At 41.1% G+C, this 21,969-nt stretch overlaps 2 protein-coding genes across 2 annotated transcripts in view; both read left to right on the top strand.

Moving 5' to 3' along the window:
• The window catches only part of MDN1 (MDN1, midasin homolog (yeast)), a 164,975-nt gene extending 149,023 nt beyond the window's left edge, over window positions 1-15,952 (top strand). Inside the window, exons 87-100 of the mRNA XM_012638185.1 lie at window positions 531-856; window positions 1,130-1,291; window positions 2,671-2,772; window positions 3,434-3,635; window positions 5,349-5,519; window positions 7,372-7,529; window positions 8,232-8,321; window positions 9,069-9,184; window positions 9,855-10,029; window positions 11,585-11,658; window positions 11,754-11,868; window positions 12,736-12,799; window positions 13,609-13,751; window positions 14,520-15,952. Coding sequence (XP_012493639.1) covers window positions 531-856; window positions 1,130-1,291; window positions 2,671-2,772; window positions 3,434-3,635; window positions 5,349-5,519; window positions 7,372-7,529; window positions 8,232-8,321; window positions 9,069-9,184; window positions 9,855-10,029; window positions 11,585-11,658; window positions 11,754-11,868; window positions 12,736-12,799; window positions 13,609-13,751; window positions 14,520-14,708 — 2,087 coding nt within the window. The 3' untranslated portion in view covers window positions 14,709-15,952. The remainder of the gene's footprint in view (window positions 1-530; window positions 857-1,129; window positions 1,292-2,670; window positions 2,773-3,433; window positions 3,636-5,348; window positions 5,520-7,371; window positions 7,530-8,231; window positions 8,322-9,068; window positions 9,185-9,854; window positions 10,030-11,584; window positions 11,659-11,753; window positions 11,869-12,735; window positions 12,800-13,608; window positions 13,752-14,519) is intronic.
• A 3,658-nt stretch (window positions 15,953-19,610) lies between these two features.
• LYRM2 (LYR motif containing 2) lies at window positions 19,611-21,186 on the top strand. The gene is made up of 3 exons (XM_012638243.1): window positions 19,611-19,688; window positions 20,308-20,448; window positions 20,822-21,186. Exons 1-3 carry the CDS (start codon window positions 19,644-19,646, stop codon window positions 20,900-20,902), a joined length of 267 nt encoding a protein of 88 aa, XP_012493697.1. The 5' UTR covers window positions 19,611-19,643; the 3' UTR covers window positions 20,903-21,186.
• Window positions 21,187-21,969: the final 783 nt, after the last annotated feature.

Here is a 21,969-nt window from a genome sequence, read left to right as displayed (position 1 = left end):
TCAGGCTGGTCTCGAACTCCTGAGCTCAAACAAACAATCCGCCCACCTCGGCCTCCCAGAGTGCTAGGATTACAGGCGTGAGCCACCGCGCCCGACCGATTTTTTTTTTTTTAAAGTGGATTACTTATTATTTTTTAATGAAATGTGCCATTTGAAATAATTGTATGTGATATATGAATACTTAGAACAAGGGTAAGGAAACTTTTTCTATAAAGTGTCAAATAATAAATATTTCAGGCTTTGTAAGCCATAAGCTCAGTTCTACTGCTATAGTGTGAAAGCAGCCATAGGCACTATAAATGGATGGGGTAAGCATATGTTAATAGGTAAGAGAATATATATGGCTGTGTTCTAGTAAAACTTTATTTGCAGATACATGTGGAGGGCCAGATCTGGCCTGTGGGTCAGTGTGTCAAACTCTGGTTTAGAGAATAATAAAAAAACAAACACTTGCCTAACTACCTCCCAGCTTAAGAAACGATGTAAGTTTTTAAAATTCTGTGTTCTTTCTTCTTCTTGTATCTATCCAGAGGAAAATCCTTTGGAGATAAAAGAAAAACCGATGGATTCAAAAGAAGCAGGTCATGAAGCTGAGGAAAGAAACGAAGAGACTGAGGCTGACCAGAGTGAAGGTCAAGGTCCACATGAGCCTGAGGAAGGCCCCGGTGAAAATGACAAGATGGAAGGGGAGGAGGAGGAGATGGACACAGGAGCTGACAACCAAGACACAGACACTGCTGAACTTCCTGAAGAAAACTCAGAGGAGCAGCAGCAGTCTCTGGAGGAAGAGGACAGGGGAGCTGATGAGGAAGGTGGAGAGAGTGATGTCCCCGTTGAGCAAGGTTTCCAGCCCCAGGTATTGTGGGATGTCTGGCTTTTCGTATGTTAAAAATAACGAGGAGGAGGAGAAATGCACCTGTTCCCACTAGACTCTCTGAGGATACTTTGCCACCATCAGGTGGTGCTGTGAAGGGGTTTTAAGTTTCTGTTTTAAGACTCTCTGTGGCTGATGCCCTCCCTGCAGACTCCCCTCAGTGAGGAGTGGGGGGCCTGCTTGCTGCAGGGACCCCACCCCCTACCCTCTGCGCATCCCCCAGAGCATTCAATGCTGTGTTTGATTTCTCTTCAGAAGCAGGACGAAGGGGAAGGCTCTGACACAGAGGAGCAGGTGCCAGAGGCTACAGAGAGGAAGGAGCATGCCTCCTGTGGGCAGACCGGAGTGGACAATGTGCAGAGCACGCAGGCCGTGGAGCTGGCTGGGGTTGCACCCGAGAAGGAGGAGGGGAAAGAGGTGATGGGCCCTCACTGTAACGGATGGCTGCCTCTTAGGAGCCATCTTCTCCCTGTCTGAAATCACATTCTGTTGAGCAGTGGTTGGTTTATGTTTGATTTTTTTGTTTTGCTGCTGTTGTTGACTTCTAGATTGCACTCCATTCTTTGAGAAAATGATTATACAGTCATGTGTTAATGATGGAAACACATTCTTAAAAATGCTTAGTTAGGCAGTTTGGTCATTGTGGGAACATCATAGGGTGTGTTTACATAAACACAGGTGGTGTAGCCTATTGCTCCTAGGCTACAAACCTGCACATTACTGAACACTGTGGCCAACTGTAACACGGTGGGAAGTATTTGTGTATCTAAACACATCTAAACATAGAAAAAAGGTACGGTCAAAATAAGGTATTACAGTCTCACGGGAGTGCTGTTGTATATGCAGTCTATTATTGACTGAAACATCATTATGTGGTGTATGACTGTATATCTATTTTTATATGCCTCCCAGGACAAACCCCAGAATATTTGTTACAGGCTGTATTTAAGCGATGTGCATAATAAGAAAATGTTATTAGACTGGTAGTTCTCGATGGGAGAATCAGGTTCATGTTTTTCAGAAAGCCCCCAAGGAAGAAAAGGTTGAATTTAGACTTCATGCAGTATATGCCTCTAATGGTGCCGTGCTTTTCCTTGCTCATTCCCAGGCTTCTAAACATTTAAATTTAAAAAGCAAAGCACTTCTTCCCTGACCTGGTGGCGATGTGTTCTGATACGGCCATAATTCAGGTTGCTGGGTGCTACAGAAAGAGCAGAATGTCAGAGAGGACCTGCTGGCTACCTGCTGGGTGATTCTGGACAACTCCTTTAGCTTCTCTGAGCTATACTTTTCATATACCACCACTGCCATGATCATTCATTGAGCACCCATTAAGTACTAAACGTTTTTGTTACCATAGCAAAAGTCCTCAATATCCCATGATATCCCATGGGATAGATGATATTGTTCTATTTTCTCCATTATATGTTTGAGGAAAATAAGCCTTAGTAAAGTTAAATGACGACCTCAGGGGTGCACAGCCTGTTGATGAAGCCTGGTTTCCAATAGAGGTCGGTCCTGCCTTTGGAGTGATATATTCTTTGTGTAGACAAGGGACTAACAACCCTTGCAAAGTGAAGGCCACTTGAGAGGGTAACATAGTTCTGTATCTAGATGTTCCTATTTCTGCTCATAGGCCAGGCCTTAGTCATGGGTGAGTTCCAGAGTAGGCAGAAGTGATCACATGACTCTGAGATGAGAGCGATGATGAGAGACGTTGTACTCCGTGCAGCACAGTAACCAGATGCTTGTGATAGCTCCCCCACCTCATTTCTTTTATGGCTTCGATTTCCTAGGAACATGGGAGTGGAGCTGCAGATGCAAACCAGGCAGAAGGCCATGAATCCAACTTCATCGCCCGGTTGGCCTCCCAGAAACACACCAGGAAAAATACACAGGTTTCTATCACTCCTTAACTAAACTTAGGTGAAGGTTACCTATAGAAAAAGATGTTTTAAATGTAGTGGTAAAAAAAAAAAAAAAGCAGTCCCACCAGAAGTGATGGCAGCCTTGGTGAGCAGACCAGGACCATGAGGTTTTCCCGATGGAATCCTTCACTGGGGCTTCTTCCCTGCACCCTCACCCCGTTCCTGCTGTGGAGCCTAAGAGCCAGGTGCTGTGTGCTGCTGCACAGTGCCAGCCAGTCTTACTCTTTTCACTGTTCATTGTCTTTTGCTTTTTAAAATTTGTTTGCTTGGCAGGGTGTAATTTATGCACATGATAAAAATAAGTATATAAAAACCAATCCCCTAAAAAGCCTACATATTCTATCCCTGTCCCCACACAATGCAAGGGACCTCCCCAGATCAAATTGGTGCTACCAGTTTTTCCTTCTTTCGGGGATGTTTTCTGCATATATAACATGTGGATGTTTGTGTGTGCGAGGGTGTGTTTCTTTGCTTCCTTCCCTTCATTTTAGATATAGAGATTGTTCTATATGAGTATGTAGAAGCCCTGTTCTTTTTGATAGCTACTTTAAATTCCATTATTGTATGGTTGTACTTAATTTACTTAACCTGTCCCCTGTACTTCATGGTTATTTATGGACTTTTCCCACAGAGTTTTAAGAGGAAACCTGGAGAGGCTGACAATGAACGCTCCATGGGTGATCACAATGAGCATGTACACAAAAGGCTGAGGACTGTGGATGCGGACAGCCATGCGGAGCAGAGCCCGGCCCAGCCCCAGGCCCAGGTGGAGGACGCAGATGAATTTGAGCACATTAAACAAGGCAGTGACACATACGATGCACAGACCTATGGTATGTTACAGGGAAAGCTGCTCCTTTTGCTCACTGAGGTGTGAGAGCTTATGCTTTCTGACTTGTGCCTGCCAGATGTTAGTGCAAATTCATTAGTACATTAGGAGCGAAAGGAAGTGGCTTTTTAAACTGTAAGAAGTGTGGTTTGGTTTTGGTACAATGGTATCCATAGCTACGTGAAGATGCTCAAGTTTCTGGGCTTAGTGTAAGCCTTCTTTTTTGGAGATAAAGTATTGCTCTGTCACCCAGGCTGGAGTGCAGTGGCATGATCATAGCTCACTTAAACCTCCGATTCCAGGGCTCAAGTGATCCTCCTGCCTCAGCCTCCTGAGTAGCTGGGCCTACAGGTGTACGCTGCCACACCTCTTTTTTGTAGAGGTGGGCTCTCACTGTGTTTCCCAGGCTGGTTTCCAACTCCTGTCCTCAAGCAATCCTCCCACCTCAGCCTCCCCAAAGTGCTGGGATTACAGGCATGAGCCACCATGCCCAGCCTTCTGGGCTCAGTATAAGCCTTTTAAATATCCTGGAGAACAGTTGGCCACATCTAAACCAAACGTTGATCTCAGGGTTTCTTAGTACTGGAGATTTCTTCATAGACACCTTCAGGTAAGTCCCTGCAATGACATGCACGGTGAACTTGAATTTGAAATACGTGTTTTCCCCAAAAGTGAAAAGGGGAGGAAGAAAGTCTAAGCACAAGAAGGTGGTAGGTGGTCAGTCATTGGACAGTCTTCCCTTCTGGTTCTCTTGGTGACTTTTCACTGTTTCATTACTAACATGTAAAGTAGCGTTGATAATATCTATGAGGATGGTAGGAAAATGATTGCTCTGCAATGGATTACTTCTTTCTCTCCCTGTCCCCACTTGAAAAACAAAAGTAAAGCAGTAATATAATAGCTACCATGTGTTGAGCTTTTGCTTTGTACCAAAAACTTTTCTGAGCTTTTTCTGCATGATCATGGACTTCCTAAAATAATCAGTCCTATGACCTAGGCTGTCTCCACTCTATGGGTGAGTGCACTGAGGCCAAAGAATTTTAAGAACTCGTCCAAGATCACAATGCTGGGATTCCCATCCCCATGTTGGTCTTTCTGTGCCTTGTATTATAGTTTTTTTTTTTTTTTTTAATTGACACATAAAAACTTACAGGGTACAGTGTGGTATTTCAATATGTATATTCAGTATTTAATGATCAAATCAGGATAACTAACATATCTGTCACCTCAAACATTTATCACTCTTTGTGTTGGGGACATAAACAAATCTGCTCTTCTAGCTATTTGAAAATATACAATAAATTGTTAATTATAGTCATTCTTATAGAGTCAACTCTTAACAGTTTCTCTACCCACAAGTCAGTAATGGCGGATGATTTCCATGAGCTGCTTTGAGTCACAAGCTCAGGCGTCTATTCTGGATCATTTTCTAGGCATAGTAGTGAGAACCCAGTCAAACATCCTACTTCTGTGGCCATACGTATAGTTAGTCACACTATATCTCATAACTTCTGTAGGAGGTAGGGGGCAGATAGTTACTTCATTAGGTCAGTAGGAAATCTTAGGCACAGACAAGTGTCCAGGCCACATAGGTGGTCGGTGGCAGAACGAGCATTAGTAGAATTTTGGAAGCTAGAAATGACCGAAACCATAGTCCTCTCATTACTTCTTTCTGCAAAGACCTGAGTTTTGTGTGTGTGTACGCATTTGTTGGCAGACGTGGCCAGCAAGGAGCAGCAACAGTCTGCAAAAGATGCTGGCAAGGATCAGGAAGAGGAGGGGATAGAGGAAATCCTCATGGACACAGAGGAGCAGGAGGAGTTCAAAGCAGCAGACACGGAGCAGCTGAAGCCAGAGGAGGTCAAGTCGGGCACCACAGCAGCCTTCAGTGAGTCCTGGAGTAAACAGACCCTTCCTGAGCACTCTGTTCTCTCGTACTGTCATCTAGTCTGGTGTTTTGTCCCATACCCAAGTCCATGGCTTAGATGAATAATTTGCCTATAGTCATTTCACTATGTTTTATTTGGGAGCAAAAAGGTGGACAGGTATAGGGGTGGTGTTGCAGGATACCATCCATCAAGGAGACCTCTGAAACTTGAATTTCCAACAAAATCCCATTGGTGTTTTTAAAATATGTTGAAGAAAACAGAATAGTACATTTACTGCAGCTGAGATGAGAAGGTATATTCTTGATTATTAAAGAAATGTTTCCAATTACATAAAAGTATACAATATTAGCATAAAATGCAGTGAAATATTAAATAGAGGAAAATACATGTGAGAAAGCAACAAGCTTCCATTTCATAGCTAGTCAAGTTCTATTACTAGGCAGTTTATTTTAAAAAAAAGACATACATTTAGCACATTAAAAAATAACTTTGGCCGGGCGCGGTGGCTCACGCCTGTAATCCTAGCACTCTGGGAGGCCGAGGCAGGCGGATCGTTTGAGCTCAGGAGTTCAATACCAGCCTGAGCAGAGCGAGACCCTGTCTCTACTAAAAATAGAAAGAAATTAATTGGACAACTAAAAAAATATATAGAAAAAATTAGCCGGGCATGGTGGCGCATGCCTGTAGTCTCAGCTACTCGGGAGGCTGAGGCAGTAGGATTGCCTGAGCCCAGGAGTTTGAGGTTGCTGTGAACTAGGCTGACACCACAGCACTCACTCTAGCACGGGCAACAAAAGCGAGACTCTGTCTCAAAAAAAAAAAAAAAAAAAGAACTTTATCAGCAATGGGCTAAATGCAAATTCAAAAACAATTGCCAAACTCAAAGACTTTTTCTTCTGCTTCATTCCTGTCCTCTGAGGGTTGTTAGATAAGATTGTCTGCCCTGCTGCTACATGATAGTGAGAGAAGCAGAGCTCTGTGGTTACTTTCCTGGATCCAAATCCAGGCTTTGCCTCTTACTCACTTGACAGGTCGAGGCAAATTATTTACTTTTTTTTTTTTTTTTGAGACAGAGTCTCACTCTGTTGCCCGGTCTAGAGTGCTGTGGCATCAGCCTAGCTCACAGCAACCTCAAACTCTGCCTCAGCCTCCCAAGTAGCTGGGACTACAGGCATGTGCCACCATGCCCGGCTAATTTTTTCTATATATTTTTAGTTGTCCGATTAATTTCTTTCTATTTTTAGTAGAGACGGGGTCTCGCTCTTGCTCAGGCTGGTTTCGAACTCCTGAGCTCAAACAATCCGCCCGCCTCGGCCTCCCAGAGAGCTAGGATTACAGGCGTTAGCCACCGCGCCCGACCCAGCTAATTTCTTTCTATTTATTTAGTAGAGACGAGGTCTCGCTCTTGCTCAGGCTGGTCTTGAACTCCTGAGCTCAAATGATCTGCCCGCCTCAGCCTCCCAGAGTGCTAGGATTACAGGTGTGAGCCACCGCACCCGGCCTATTTACCTTTTCTTTGTATCAGTTTCCTCATGTGTAAAATGGACTATTTTATTTATTTTAGTATGCACTTAGTTTCAAGAATCACATAGTTTTACAAGCCTTGTTAGAATAAACTACAGTCTCAAATATTAATGTCCGCCTTCACCACTGGGGTGGGGAGGAGGAGAAATTAGGGAGTAAGAACTGGCAATGACTCATGGAGAAAGAATATTTGGAATCAATATGTGGAAATACGTTGGGGAGTGAGCGAGTGGTTTGATTAATTGTTATTAATAGGACTGGTGGGCAACAGCAAAGGCTCAGCCATTAAGTTATCATAAGTAAAACTATGTCCTTATATGAAAATAGGCTCTGATGAGATGGAGACTCAAACTGTCGAAACAGAGAAAGACCAAGACCCCAGAACAGACAAATCCCACACGGAGACAGAGAATGAGAAACCAGAGAGAAGCCAAGATTCAACCATTCATACAGCCCATCAGTTCCTCATGGACACCATTTTCCCGGTACTAAAACTCACAAATTACTGCTGTAAAAATTGACAAAATATAATTTTAAATTGCCTTTAAACCTTTACCTTTAGAAGGAGCATCTGGTTGTTTTGGTGTATCATGTTCTTAAAAAATTTTTAGGTATGCTACTGGTGTGACAGGTGTTCTTTAAACAAATGACACTGTTCCAACAGTTAATTCCAGGGTTATAGTGACCTGTCCATAATGGTGGGTCTGGTCCTTGCCTCTGGCTCTCATGTGCTACTCTCCTTACCATCTTTATGTAAGAAACCTGTAGAACAATTAGCAGTTCATGATGGGTAAGTAAAAAGAATCTTTCGTTTAATGCCTCTATGCAGAAGAGCCATTTAACTGAGTTCTTTTCCTTAATAGTTTGACTTACTGGCAGTCTGGCTTGATCAAAGAATATTTTAATTATTGATGACTTAAGGGTATTTTTGTTTTAGTAGAGTGGATTCATAAATGTTAAAAGTTTCCTTTGTCCATATTGTCTAAGATGGGAAGCAGAAGAGGAACAGTGGTCTTGCATCTTTTTATTGTGCCACTGAATTTGCTTCAGTTTTGAATCTCAGGGGCATTTGACTATTTCCTTTGAGGTCACACTGCAGGGAGGAAGGCAGCCAGTGGTAATAATTTGGGGGTTCCAATGTGGGTTCCAACGTGGGCTGCTTCTTATCTGTGGCTTTTTCTTCTTAGCCCTTTTTAAAAGATGTCAGTGAGCTAAGACAGGAGCTGGAGAGACAGCTGGAAACGTGGCAGCCACATGAATCTGGAAACCCAGAAGAAGTAAGTCACTGAATTTTTTCCTAAAATACCTTGACTTTTTTGTTTTGTTTTTTAAGATACAGCAAACTTAATAGGTTCTTAGTTCCAAAAACCTTTGTAAAAGGGACAAGGCATAAGGAAAATATAATTAGAATCCTAAAGCCTTAGTCTATCCATTACTTTCTGTCTGCTTTGCCACTAGCTCTACGTCTTAATTAAAACAGAAACTGGTAAGTTTAGCCCCTTTAACTTCTGTTGTATCTATTGTCCTCATCATTCCCACCACATATACACATTGAATGCTCGGCCATAGTTGGCTGAAAAATTATGGGGCTTTTGTGTCTAGGAAATAAGCACATTGCTGAATGTGTTACTTGAGGGATTACACTCACTTGTCGCTTTTACTTTTGAAACATGATTCTGAGAGCCCATGAATGAGTAGCTGGATCTGCTGGCACCGAAATTACCCATTCACATCTTCCCCATGTGAAGTGTACGGATTATGCTTTCTGTAGGTGATGTGAATAAGGCATTGGTTTGGTCATGAAATCCAATAATAAACTGCTTTGTTTCATTCTTTCTCACTTGGAAGTGTGGGTTGTGGTTTGGTGGAAGGGGAGACATTTTTAATCACCTGAATTAGAAAGCACTTTGCTGAGAGAAGCTTTAAAGTGCTTCTGTTGAGAAAGTTCATGCAGGTCATTTTCTCCCTATAAAGACTTGGTTGGCTCTGACATTGTGAGGGTAACTTGAATTTTGTTGTCACAGGAGAAGGCTGCAGCTGAGATGTGGCAGAGTTACCTGGTCTTAACTGCGCCTCTTTCACAGCAGTTGTGTGAACAGCTTCGTCTCATATTAGAGCCTACCCAGGCAGCCAAGCTGAAGTAAGTCTTCCCCACTGGAAGCCCTCACAGTGCCCTGAAAAGATGGCAGCATCGCCAATTTTGTTGAGCTCAGCACCTAACCACTTACGGTACTGGCTTCCAGGTTGCCACTTCTGTTGCGTAGGCCACCAGTATGGTGTTCCTTACCCTGATTTCCTATTGCTATCTCTACCACAAAAGTTTCTGTGCTGTTTGGTATGAATGCAGTTTCTTTTGTTTATTACTATTTGATGGAAAATTGGCTGAGCCTTTGGGTGTATGTGCAGCTCACCTTGCTACATACCATGTTCCTCACTTGCTATAGGTGTTACTCATCTAGATCTTTTCAAAGATGTGTCCAAAACCACAGTTTTAGAACATAAAAGAGAGAATCCAAAACTTCATATTCGATGCAAACATTTTTTCTAATTTTTCAAAATGTATCTTAGCTTTTCTGGAAGGACCTAATTGTTATTGCCACATACATGTCCAGTTTTTCTGGCTAGTGGTCAAGAAAATCCTGGTCCTTAGTCCTCAATTGACCACACTTCATTGTGCCACATTCCTTGCACAGGTTTTTTGGTATTGTTGGTTTTAAGGTATTATTAATATGATTTTTGTCCTTAGGGAAAATTCTGAGGAATTAGCAGTTGCTAACTAATCTTTGTCCTTGTCTGGATAAATTTAATAGGGGAGACTATCGAACAGGGAAGCGACTAAACATGCGGAAGGTCATTCCATACATTGCTAGTCAATTTCGGAAAGACAAGATTTGGCTTCGAAGGACTAAGCCCAGTAAACGCCAGTATCAGATATGTTTGGCTATCGATGACTCTTCTAGTATGGTAGACAACCACACCAAGCAGGTAAGGAATAGAAATGTAGTGGCAATTTGATGGGAAATTAATATCAGATTATATTTCATGGGCCATCTGATGTTTTAAATATGATAAAACAACCACTTTACCTGTTCTGAGAATGTGATGACTATCTTTGAGAAGACAAGGTTTAAAGAGTTCAAAAGGCAGTTCAGGATGTCTCAAATATTTTAGTCCTTTAAATTGTTTCTTAACCCTCTACTATCTAGTTGCAAAATAAGTAAATCTGACAATGTTTATTTTCTAGAAAATGCAACAATGTGGTTTCTTTCTTCCTTTCTTCCCTTTCTTTTTTTTTTTCTTTTTTTTTAGACAGGGTCTTGCTCTGTCACCCAGCCTGGAGTTCAGTGGCCTCATCTTAGCTCAATGCAACCTCAAACTCTTGGGCTCAAGCGATTCTCCTGCCCCAGCCTCTCAAGTGGCTACAGGCGCACACTACCAAGCCTGGCTAATTTTCCTATTTTTTTGTAGGTCTCACTCTTGGTCAGGCTGTTGTCAAACTCCTGGCCTCAGCCTCCCCAAAATGCTAGGATTATAGGCGTGAGCCACCATAACCTGCCTACAGTGTACTCTTAAACTGTTAAGACTATGCACAACACTGTTATATCTGAAACCTTCGATTTTTTTTTTTTTATCTAAATGTATTCAGGATACACGTAAGTCTGAAATTATCCAGAGTCAGTGTTCTACCAGTTTTAACAATGTTTAGGAGCTTGAATAGGATTACTTACAATATCATCATTATATACACTGAAGAGTGTGTGTTTTTGGCAGTGATGCCATTATACAGCATGAACTAATGAGCGACCTAAAATGTGTATGTTCTGCTGGAAAAAGTTAGAGTGTAACTTCTGAACCTGGGTTTATATCCCAGCTCCCTACTTATTACCACAATTTTGGGCAACTTCTTAAGTGTCAGTTTCATCTTCTGAAAAATGAGGATTATAATAATACAACTTTCACACACATATATATACACACACACACACACACACACACCCACACACATATATACTTACAACAATATAATCTCATACTCAGAATTCTTATGAAGATTAAATGAAATAATATATTTAAAACATTCAGTCTGGTGTATTTTAGACGAGTTTAAATTCTAAAACTATGCTGTCATTTATGCACGTGGTAATGACATTTTCTAATACAGTTCTACAGTGTGATTTTACTACATATTAATGTTTTAAATTGACTTTTTAAATTTCTTACCCATAAGAGATTACTTCTTATGTAGTCAAAAAAAAAAAAGAAAAATTTAAATTTATGAACCATATTTCTTAAGGTCACTTTTATTAGATGTTGTCTAGAGAAGACCATTCCTACCAGTGTAATGGATTTTAGGTTTCTACATTTGTGGCTGCCAAAGCCTCTGGATTGGTTTTGAACTATGATAGCCTTACCGATGTTCTCCTGTGTGCTGCACAAAAAATAGCATTTTCTGTGGGAATCTTGATGTAAAAAAATGATTGAGAGGCACTGATTTAGAGGACATTCTGATTCCTTAAATCCCTAACTTTCTATTTCACAGCTTGCATTTGAATCTTTGGCTGTGATTGGAAATGCACTAACCCTCCTGGAAGCAGGTCAGATTGCAGTGTGCAGGTAAGTCCTTTTAGTCCCATTGGGAAAACCCTTTTCACAACTGATTTTGATCACATGACAATAACTCCTTTTGTACTTGGTTTTTCTCCCCCAAGTTTTGGAGAATCTGTAAAGCTGTTACACCCATTCCATGAGCAGTTCAGTGATTACTCCGGGTCCCAGATTCTACGGCTCTGCACATTCCAACAAAAGAAAACCAAGATTGCTCAGGTATGTAGATGAAATCAAATGTCTTCTGCACAGTTATTCTTAAGCTGATATAAGAGAGAAAAATTTTTTGAACTCTCCCTCCCCCAATATCTTAAGGACAGGTAAAATTTACAATAAAGAATAGTCCTAAACTTTAGCCTGTGTATTACTGGAATAGAAGCTTAGTTGGTATCCATTATAAAACAAGGTGTAGACTTCTTTTTCTCAGTTCCTCAAAGATCATTTGATTTCGCATCATTGGTTTCTGGCTCCCTATTTTTTCTAAGCTGTTGGAACGTTTTGTAAAAACAAACCCATCTTCCAGTACCCTTATCAGATGGGCCAAGACCTATTAATTTCCCTCATTTAGCCTAGAGAAGAAATGATGTAAAATAAAGCCAGTGACTTGCTCAGGATGACATAACAAGTTAAAAAAGAGGATAGGACATTTCTCCTGGTTCCTGTTCTAATATAATCACCTTTCTTTAGTTTGCATTGGACATTTTGTGTTTTCTTGCCCCTTTTTTGCTCAGTTATTTTCTTGAAAGAAGGCAGGTGTTTGGTTTATTTGAGGGGGTTATTGGCTTCTTATCTCCCAGGGGAGTATTTCTTTTCCTTTGGGATATCTTCTAGAACTCTAGTGGGATGTATACCAGAGACATGTTTTGTCTGTGCTTGAGAAGGCCCGTATCCAAGGGTAAATGCCATGCAATACAAGGATCCTTCTTCCTCTACTACAGTTGGCCGGAAGGGACAGTTGATGGCCTATAAACCTGAGATGGTTATCTTATAATAATCACTTCAGTGCCAGAAGTAATTTCAGACCTTTTGACAATAGGAGGAGAGTTTAAATAGTTTTCTAATTGTCTATTTCTGGTTCTGGTTTAGTTTCTAGAGTCTGTCGCCAACATGTTTGTTGCTGCTCAGCAGCTCTCACAAAACATCAGTCCAGGTGAGCTGCATTCTTTCATTTGTTAACAAAATGCTTTCCTGTTCTCTGTATTCAATAGCTGCTTGCTTCATCTCACTGTACCTATCACCATGTTTTAAAATGTATGCTCTATAGGAAAAGACACAAACAGATGGAATTGATGGCCTGCTCAGTACTATCATTTTATAGTTTATAGCCATAGACAAGTTTTAATTCTCTCATACATATACTGTTCTACAGTTGAAGTTGATCTAAATTTGACATTTCCTCAAGCTCTATAGGGAAATTCTGCTATATTGACAGAAACTTATTATATCTTATTTATTATATCTTGTCTCTGACTCAGGCATCCTAAGTAATAGATCTAATCAGAGGCTCCTTTCATGTCTAAAAATCATCAGTTTCAGAGATCCGTTTAGTTTTAATAGTATAGAGAAAGCTCACATTAAATTTGACCTACTTTAGGTAGTTTTGGGTTGTTAAAATGTATTTTCAAAAAAAAAAAAAATGTATTTTCGGCTGGGCGCAGTGGCTCACACCCGTAATCCTAGCACTTTCATAGGCCAAGGGAGGATCACTTGAGGCCAGGAGTTTGAGACCAACCTAAGCAGGATCGAGGCCCCACCTCTACAAAAAATAGAAAAATTAGCCAGGCATGGTGGCACGTACCTATAGAAGGCTGAGGCAGGAGGACTGCTTGAGCCCAGGAGTTTGAGGTTGCAGTGAGCTATGATGATGCCACTGTACTCTAGCCTGGGTGACAGAGCCAGACTGTCTCCAATAAAAAGTATTTTTATTTTATTCCTTTCTTTCTCTCATATATTCTACAGAAACTGCACAACTCCTCCTGATAGTCTCCGATGGACGAGGCCTTTTCCTTGAGGGCAAAGAAAGAGTCCTGGCAGCAGTTCAGGCTGCCCAGAATGCTAACATCTTTGTAATTTTTGTCGTGTTGGACAATCCCAGTTCACGGGTGAGTGACTGCTAAAAGCCACCTTTTCTGGAGATAAAGTAGAGATTCCCTTTAACCTTTTCCACCTGAATATATAGCCTGGGTTGCACCATCATACTGGCAGTTCCCAGCATTCATGGTATTCTGTCAGGCACTGTTCTAGGCACTTTGTATCTACTCATCAATCTTCACAATAAGCCAGCGCGGTAGGGGTCATTATTCCCACCTTATAGTGAAAGTCACAGCTTATAGGTAATGACTGAGGGAGAGCCAAGATTCAGAATGCTCCCCTCTATTCAAAGTCAGTATGGGCACTGCAGCGTTGACAGTGGCCCTGACCACTTTGAAGTGGAGACCAGCTCTTTCCATACTTACATCTCAGCAGCCCTCCTCACAGCAGGAAGCATCAATCAGCTTCGTGAATGAAATACGCCTGCAGGGCAGTTCTGTTCTAGGGGAAGCATTATCTCTGCAGGTCACATTAAGCCTTGATAGCAAGGGGAAGATTTAATGTGATTTATTCCAAGTAAATTATTCCAAGTAGAGAAGGGAAGACACCATGGTAGAGGAAGTAGATTTTCTTGTCTGCCCCCTTTCCTTCCTTTTAATTTCATTCTCCTGAAAGGGGCACTCAGAAAGGGATTTGCCTCCTCCACTTAATGAGAGTTGAAAATTTTCTTTTACTTCGTAATAAAAAGCTAGTTTCTTATGCAGGAATAAGACACAGAAGGCTAGCCACGGACATTGATTTAGTTTTCCTTTTATTTCAAAATATCTTTTTGTTGGCAGGATTCTATCTTGGACATTAAAGTACCAATATTTAAAGGACCTGGAGAGATGCCTGAAATCCGATCCTACATGGAGGAGTTCCCATTCCCCTTCTATATCATTCTTCGAGATGTGAATGCGCTTCCTGAGACACTCAGCGATGCCCTCAGACAGTGGTTTGAGTTAGTGACAGCTTCTGACCACCCGTAGGACAGAAAGAGCAATCCAAAGTGACTTTCTTTAAACTATGGTCAGAATGTCATACGCCCCTGTGCTCCCTTTTGGACAACTGTTTCTGAACTTACAGCTCTAAAATATAATTATCTTTACTTAGATCTGATTTATAAAGTCATCTAATAGGTACAAAACGTTTATTGTATGTATTTATCTTACAACATGATGTCAGAGCCTAGAGAAAGCTCTCAGGCTCCCTGCTTTGCCTTGGCTAAGGTTTTATAACAAACTTGGGGCAGCGAAGGAGCAGTAGCAGCAGTGTCTGAACTGAGGAAGAGCTCTCTTCCTCCCTGTCTTGGAAGCCCTGGCCCAAGAGGGGGACTTGGACACCTGTACCTTGAGAAGATGCTGCCAGGAACATGGGACTGTTCCAGGCCTTTGGACAAAGGAAAAAAGGAAACTGCCCTTTTGTCCCTGCTTTAAGCTCTGCCTTGCCAAGGGTGTACCCAAAAGCTGTCAAGTAGCTGAGACAGCTGTAGTTTTCTGGAGAGTCAGAAGATGTGTTTTCTTAGTGCTTATTATGAAAGGAACTACCTTTTCTTGGAAGGTAGAAAGTGTGTGGGGGCTGTGTTCTCATAAAGCAAGTGGACATTATGGGAGCCCAAGTAATCTGCAAAAATGATCCTTGGGCTGTGTAAAAACGAAGTGGCTTTTCAGTGTCCTCTTTCATGTTTGCTGCTTCGGGAGACTATGCAATGATGAAAAGATGATTTTCCCTTTATTTCATTCAGTGCCATAGTTCCTGGTGTTGTAGTAATTTATTCCTTTGGTTCATTTTTTTTTTCCTTAACAGTTAAGGGGAAGAAACATTCCTCACACTGCTTTCCAGCTGGACTGAGCCAGTCTCATTCTGGAAAAGAAATGCTGTGTCCAGATCTAAGTGGCTACATCTTATTTTTTCTAGTCAGTAATACATCAAAGGTTTTTAAGCAATTTTTCCTTGGCCACAAAGCAGTGCTTGAATACTTGAAACTGTGTGCTGTGTTCTACTTAATGTTCTTTTGTAGGCAACATGCTTACATGCCATGATGTAACCATCTTTCCCACGTCTGTTTTCAAGTTACACTGTGAAGTTTGCCACCCTTTTGAGGTGGTCATCAAAGACACAGATTGCTCGTTTAACCAAGTGTCCTAAAGCATGTACTTGAAGTTACATCATTTTTTATTCTGAAAAGCTATGCAGCTTATATCTAAAAATTATTAAAACATATACCACTGTTTATGTAATTTGTGACCATTCTTAATGAAACGCGACAGGATTATAAAAGGTGTGCTAGAGAATTGCTCTCTGCTAGATCAGTCAGCTCTCACTAGTTTATGCTGTGCTAACATGATCCCGTAACTTCAATTTCTTACTTGTGTTTATGTCCATGGCAGGTGAGTTGTAACATGCTCGCTTTGTCACAGAGGGAAAAGGGTGTGACTGGGAAACCATGCAATGACTCAAATTGGCTAAAGCCTTCTATGGGGCAGGAAGTTTAATCTTCCAGCAGGGTTGAATGTGGTAGGGAAAGACAACATTATGACAGTGGTGCAGTTTATCATATTTACCTTTGAGAGGTCTAAGATGGAGTTTCCCAACTGATATGCCCAGAATGGATTACCTTGGCCCTGGCTTAAGCTCATGGAGTCTGGGACAGTAGGAATTCCAGTAAGCAGGTGCCTAAGAGTGCTATTTTCAACTTGTGGTGGGAAATGGGAACAACATTTATAGGATGGGTCAGGAACTGATGGGGTGAGGGTTCCTGGCCCAGAGCAGGAAGCATGACATTCTTGAGTCACTTAAAGTTACTGAGGATCTGTGCAGCTATCAGGGAGTGGAGATAAATCAATCTGCCATGTTGATGCTGACTGTGCTGACATTTGTGTACTGCATTCCCCACCTATCCTCAACTACACAGACTCCTTGGTCAAATAGGTAAGTTCTGATATTTAAGGAATGGACAGCAAAATGCAAATGTTCTTCATGCATCCTTAATAATCTCACTTCGGACAATCTCACCACATTCCTAGCCTTAATTATCATCTAAGCAAAAAGCCTGCAAAAATCTCTATCTAGGCATCAGGAAGTCTACTCTTTGGTATTCTCAATTATGAATTATTCAGGTGTCTGCCGGAGCTGTACTTGAGTGAGAGACTCTTCAAATGCATCATGTTCAAAATGTCACTGTGTTCTAATTCCTCCCAAACCTGTTCCTTCAACATTACCCATCTGGGTTGACCATTCCAGCAGCCACCCTGTTTAGAAACTTGGAGCTTAACCTATAACATCTGCTTTACTTACCTCTCCATCTAAACTCTAATCAAATTAATCATCTTATCCAGTCTCAGTTCTGTACATTTATCCTGTCTTCCCTTCTCCTCTCCTGATTGCACTGCAGCTAGGGCTCTTTTAATCTTCAATGATATCTCAACTGATTGCTGAGTCTTTGCTTGGTTTGCTTCATCCTACTCACAATATCCAAGTTCTTTCTAAAATCTGTCTGGAAATCTCTTCAAAGCTTCCCCATTGTGAGTAGGGTACTATTCAAACCTCTTAGTAAGACCTACGAGCATGTCCCCTGACTCTTCTCTTCCAGCATCCCCACCACTGTCCTGATCACAGTAAACCATAGTTCCTGGAATCTGTGTTCTAAATGGAATCCTCTTACTGACTCAGACTTTCTGACAAACGCCTAGCTTGGAAAAGCCCTCCAGAAAGAATGAGCTCCCTGGGTATGAATCTTGACACTGTTACCACTGCATTGAACTTACTTAAGAGGTTTTCCTGCCCAAAATAGCAGTTTTAGAGGACAAAGAACGTAAGACTCAGCCCAAAACAGCAGTTTTAGAGGACAAAGAACGTAAGACAACAGCATTACCAGTGTTTAACATGAGTGAATGTTTGTTTCCGGATGGGGGAAAGAAAGAGTATAAAAATGTCTGTTCTCACGTATTAATTTATAAGATTCAACACTATTTCAAAATTCCAATAAGGATTATAAGATGATTTAGAGGGAAATGATATAAAACATTTGTAAAGGTCACATATAGAACTAACTAACTAGATTTTTACAAAAAACTAGAATCCTGCCAGACAATAAAACATATACAAAGAAACTCAAAACGTAACTAGTCTAAGATGAAACAATCCTAAACATATTGTTGAGCCCCTAAAAGAATCTGCCCATTGGTGAAAAAGTCATCAGAAAGCCCAAAAGAAGGAATGAATTATTTAATAAATGGTACTGAAATTACAGCTTAGTGACTGGAAAAGAACTTAGATCCACATCATGCTTCTGTATGGAGTAAATATTTTAAAAATTAAACAGTAAAAACAAAGTTGGTTACAGAAGATGAAAATCCTCAAAAAATACAAGTAATTGTATAGAGACTTAAAGCTTAAACATATATAAATGACAAAAAATTAAACAGAGCAAATAGTCCATGTAAAACTAGAATAAAAGTCCTCTTTCATCATAAAAGGACCCAAGTCATGAACAGACAATTCACTAAATCAGTATAACTAAAAATGGCAAGAGATATTTTTCACTAAGAAAATAAATCAACAATTGTTACTGCTAATCTACTAGACAAAATTTGAAAAATACTGACAATGTGGTCATGGAGTTAGCACTACTCATACAATGCCCGGTAAAGTTCAAAAGAGCTAAGTTCTTATGTGCCAGGTCCTGGTCCAGTACATTATATACAACTGAGGTAGATGCTATTTCACTTTGCAGTTAAGGAAATGGGCCAGGAGAGGCTAAATAACCAGAACACAGGAATAGGGCGTACCAGGATTCAGACAGGCAAGGAATCCAGCAAATGCTCAGTCAACAGGTATTGAATGGACGTTTTTGGTTTTATCTTAGTACCATTTGGAAAAGTAATATGGCAAAGATTCACTAACCCCACTTTCTAGTAATATAGTCTAAGGGTGTGAATTGTGGGGAGGATAAAAACTATGAAGAAATAAAAGCTTGAGGCATAGGGGTGGTCAGTTCCTGGTTATTAGTGATGAAAAATGTTTAAAACCACAGTGGGGCAGCCTTGTTACAAATGACGATCATGAAGACTGCCACTGGGAGAAAATGTTTGCGACAGAAAAGAACAGGATGAAAACAAGGGGGGAAAAAAGAGAAGAATGCGAACTTTAACACACTGACTGCCACATTAGAAAGAAAACCTTCCTTGGGACCACTGTGTTTTATTACGAAAGTAGAAATAAACTTTGAAATGAAAACTTTTTTAATCTGTGCATGAGTTGTATGCAATTGTCAATATTAATTGTAACAAGAGTTTCACACACCAACTGCAGGGTTCTCCCCAGGGGGCCACCCATCACTTAACACGTAGGCTACAGCACGGCAGCGTGAGTTGCCCGCACCCCATGCGGCTCCCAAGGTGAAGAGATGTGAGAGTTACATATGCTTCATGAGGCCCCAGGCTCAAAACTACTGAGTTAAATACAACTCACATGGCAGTTAATGTGTTAACATTTTAAGCTTTAGTATTTTCAACTACACACATTTTAAAAGGCTCGAAAGAACACTAAAATTTTTTCTCCCTACCACCCCCCCCCCAAAAAAAAAAACTTGGCTTCCATTTAATGAACTCTTAACCATGTGCCAGGCCAAGAACTGTGCCGCCTTACCATTCTGATTTCATTATCAGAACAGCCCTATGACGATGCATTGTTACCACATTTTACCCAGGAGAAAACAAGACTTAAGTCAGCAGAAACTCCCAGCCCAGAGCTATGTAGCTCGTCAACTCGCTCCAAACCCCTGAGCTTCAGTCCCAAAGCCCGGCCGTCAGTCAGCGTACAAACGCCTGCCGTCTCCCAGGAAACCGACCTTCGCCGCGCCCCCCGGACGTTTCCCCACTTCCGCTCCTGCGCGCTGAGGCTCCAGAGGGACCCTGGCGGATATGGCTGCTTCCCGCTTACCCCCCACGACGCTTACGCTAAAGCAGGTACCAGCGATTCTCTCAGCCTTATAAAGAAGCTTACCGAAGTTTGAGCTGCTCGATTCGCCTCCTCTCCCTTCACCCTACAGACTGGGTCTCGGGGGTGACCGGAGCAGCTCGCGGGCTCCTGCCTCTGTGATTGGCCCCGGGCCTGGGGGTGGGGCTTCCCGCGACTGGGCAGACGGGAAGCGCGCGTTCGGCGCGGACGGCTGAGGCTTCGATTTCTCGCCCTGACGCCCCAGCTGCCCAGGCGTCACGGTGAAGACCGCTCTGTTCTACAGAGCTGTGGTAAAGTGCAAATGACATAACCAAAGGATTTGGACAACTGCGTTAATTTGGAAAAAGTGCTGTTGTGATTACAACTTCTAGAAGACCAGCAGCCCTTTTTCTGCCTGGTAGTCAGCTTTTGATTTTACTGGTTCTTAGGTTTGACAAAGGAGTAAGCAAACGGCCCAAATGAACTTCTTGGTACTTTCTTAAAAAAAAAAAAAAAAAAAAAAAAAAGTTTTTCTTTACCTTTTTGAAAATTGATGACCCAAGAGAAGGCGTCTGGTTATAATTTGGTTTGCTTTTCCGGGCTGGCGAGTGTACAGTTTGTAATTGCCATTTCTCCTCCCCTGTGCAGTTCATGAGAAGGCAACAAGTTCTCCTTCTCTACAGAAGGATCTTGCAAGCAATTCGGCAAGTTCCAAATGATTCTGATCGCAGATACCTGAAGGACTGGGCAAGGGAAGAATTCAGAAGGAACAAAAGTGCCACCGAAGAGGTGAGAAACAAGATCATGGTAAGGACAGGCCCTGACTCTTTTGTGTTGATTGTTGAATTTTTTTTTTTTTTTTTTTAAGTTTAGCAGACATCTTGGAATATAAATGTCACTGAGCTGGTATGTCTTGATCGTTGCTTGTAATATTACCGATTTTCCACTCACCTAAGCGATGTTTTAAAATTTAATATTGATGTATCTATCTTCTACAACATCAGCTGACTTTTATGCTGTACGTTTCATATATATTTGGAAAGCTTTTGGCTTTCCTAATATGCAGCAGTTCAAATTCCCAGTATTGGTTCTTGATTTTAATAAAATGGTAGAGCTTGTTTAACTAGGTAAGATGGTAACCAGATTTCACTTTCTTCTACAGGATACCATCCGGATGATGATTACTCAAGGCAATATGCAGCTCAAGGAGTTAGAAAAAACACTTGCTTTAGCAAAAGCTTAACTATAGCATTTTGAAGGATTGTAAAGTTTCCATGCATTTTGTTGACTTTGGGCTTAACAATGGGTAGCCTGAAGCCAAGTCTTGCTGTTTGTATGTACAGTATTTAGGCAAAATATCAGAAGGTGGAACACGGTATGTCATAGAGAGCAAAGGAAAGCACATCAGAACAATTGCCTTAGCACTAAAAAACACCGTGAGTTTTGAAAATGTTTGATAGGACAGCAGTTTTTGAAAGAAGCATAAACCACTATAACAAATGGCCAGTTAGCACATGAAAAGATGCTCAACACAGTTGATCATCAGGGAAATGAAAACCAAAACCACAATGAGATATCACTTCATATCCACTACAATGCCTATAATTAAAAAAGTAACAAATGTTGAAGAAATTGGAAGCCTGTACATTGCTGGTGGGAACATAAAATGGTGCAGCCACTTCGGAAAACAGACTCATTTCCTCAAAAGGTTAAACGTAGAGTTGCCATATGATTTAGCAGTTCCACTAGGTCTATAACCATCATTTGGCAATAAAAAGAAATAAAGGACTGATACATGCTACATATGGATGAAATTTGAAAACACTGTTAAGTAAAAGGAGCCAGTCACAAAATATCACAAATGGTAGGATTCCATTTATATGATCCAGAATAAGCAAAAAATTAGTGGCTGTAGGTGGAATGAAGAATAAATGCTAATCAGTGTGTGGTTTCTTTTCAGGGTGATGAGAATATACTATGGTTAGATTGTGGTGGTGGTGGTTGCACAACTATGAATATACTCAAATCTATTGAACATTTTCAATGTATGGTATATGAATTATATCTGAATAAAGCTGTTTGAAAAAACTGTAAGATGTACGACTGGGGGTATACTGACCCCAGGAAATACCCTGGAAATTTCTTGAAAAATCCTTCTGTACTATCAGGGTTGTTGAGGTATGTTTTTCAAATGTGTCATGGTTTGATAGAAGATGCTCCAAAAAGATCATTACTGGGAATGTGGATCTTTGCTGGAAAAAGAAAATAAATAGAAGCTTAATGAACACATTGACACACTTACCAAAAAGA

Source organism: Propithecus coquereli, unplaced genomic scaffold, assembly GCF_000956105.1.
Source record: "Propithecus coquereli isolate 6110/MARCELLA unplaced genomic scaffold, Pcoq_1.0 Scaffold127, whole genome shotgun sequence".
NCBI lineage: Eukaryota > Metazoa > Chordata > Mammalia > Primates > Indriidae > Propithecus > Propithecus coquereli.
Note: the sequence above shows the minus strand (reverse complement) of the source record. Positions and strands in the feature narration are given on the sequence as shown.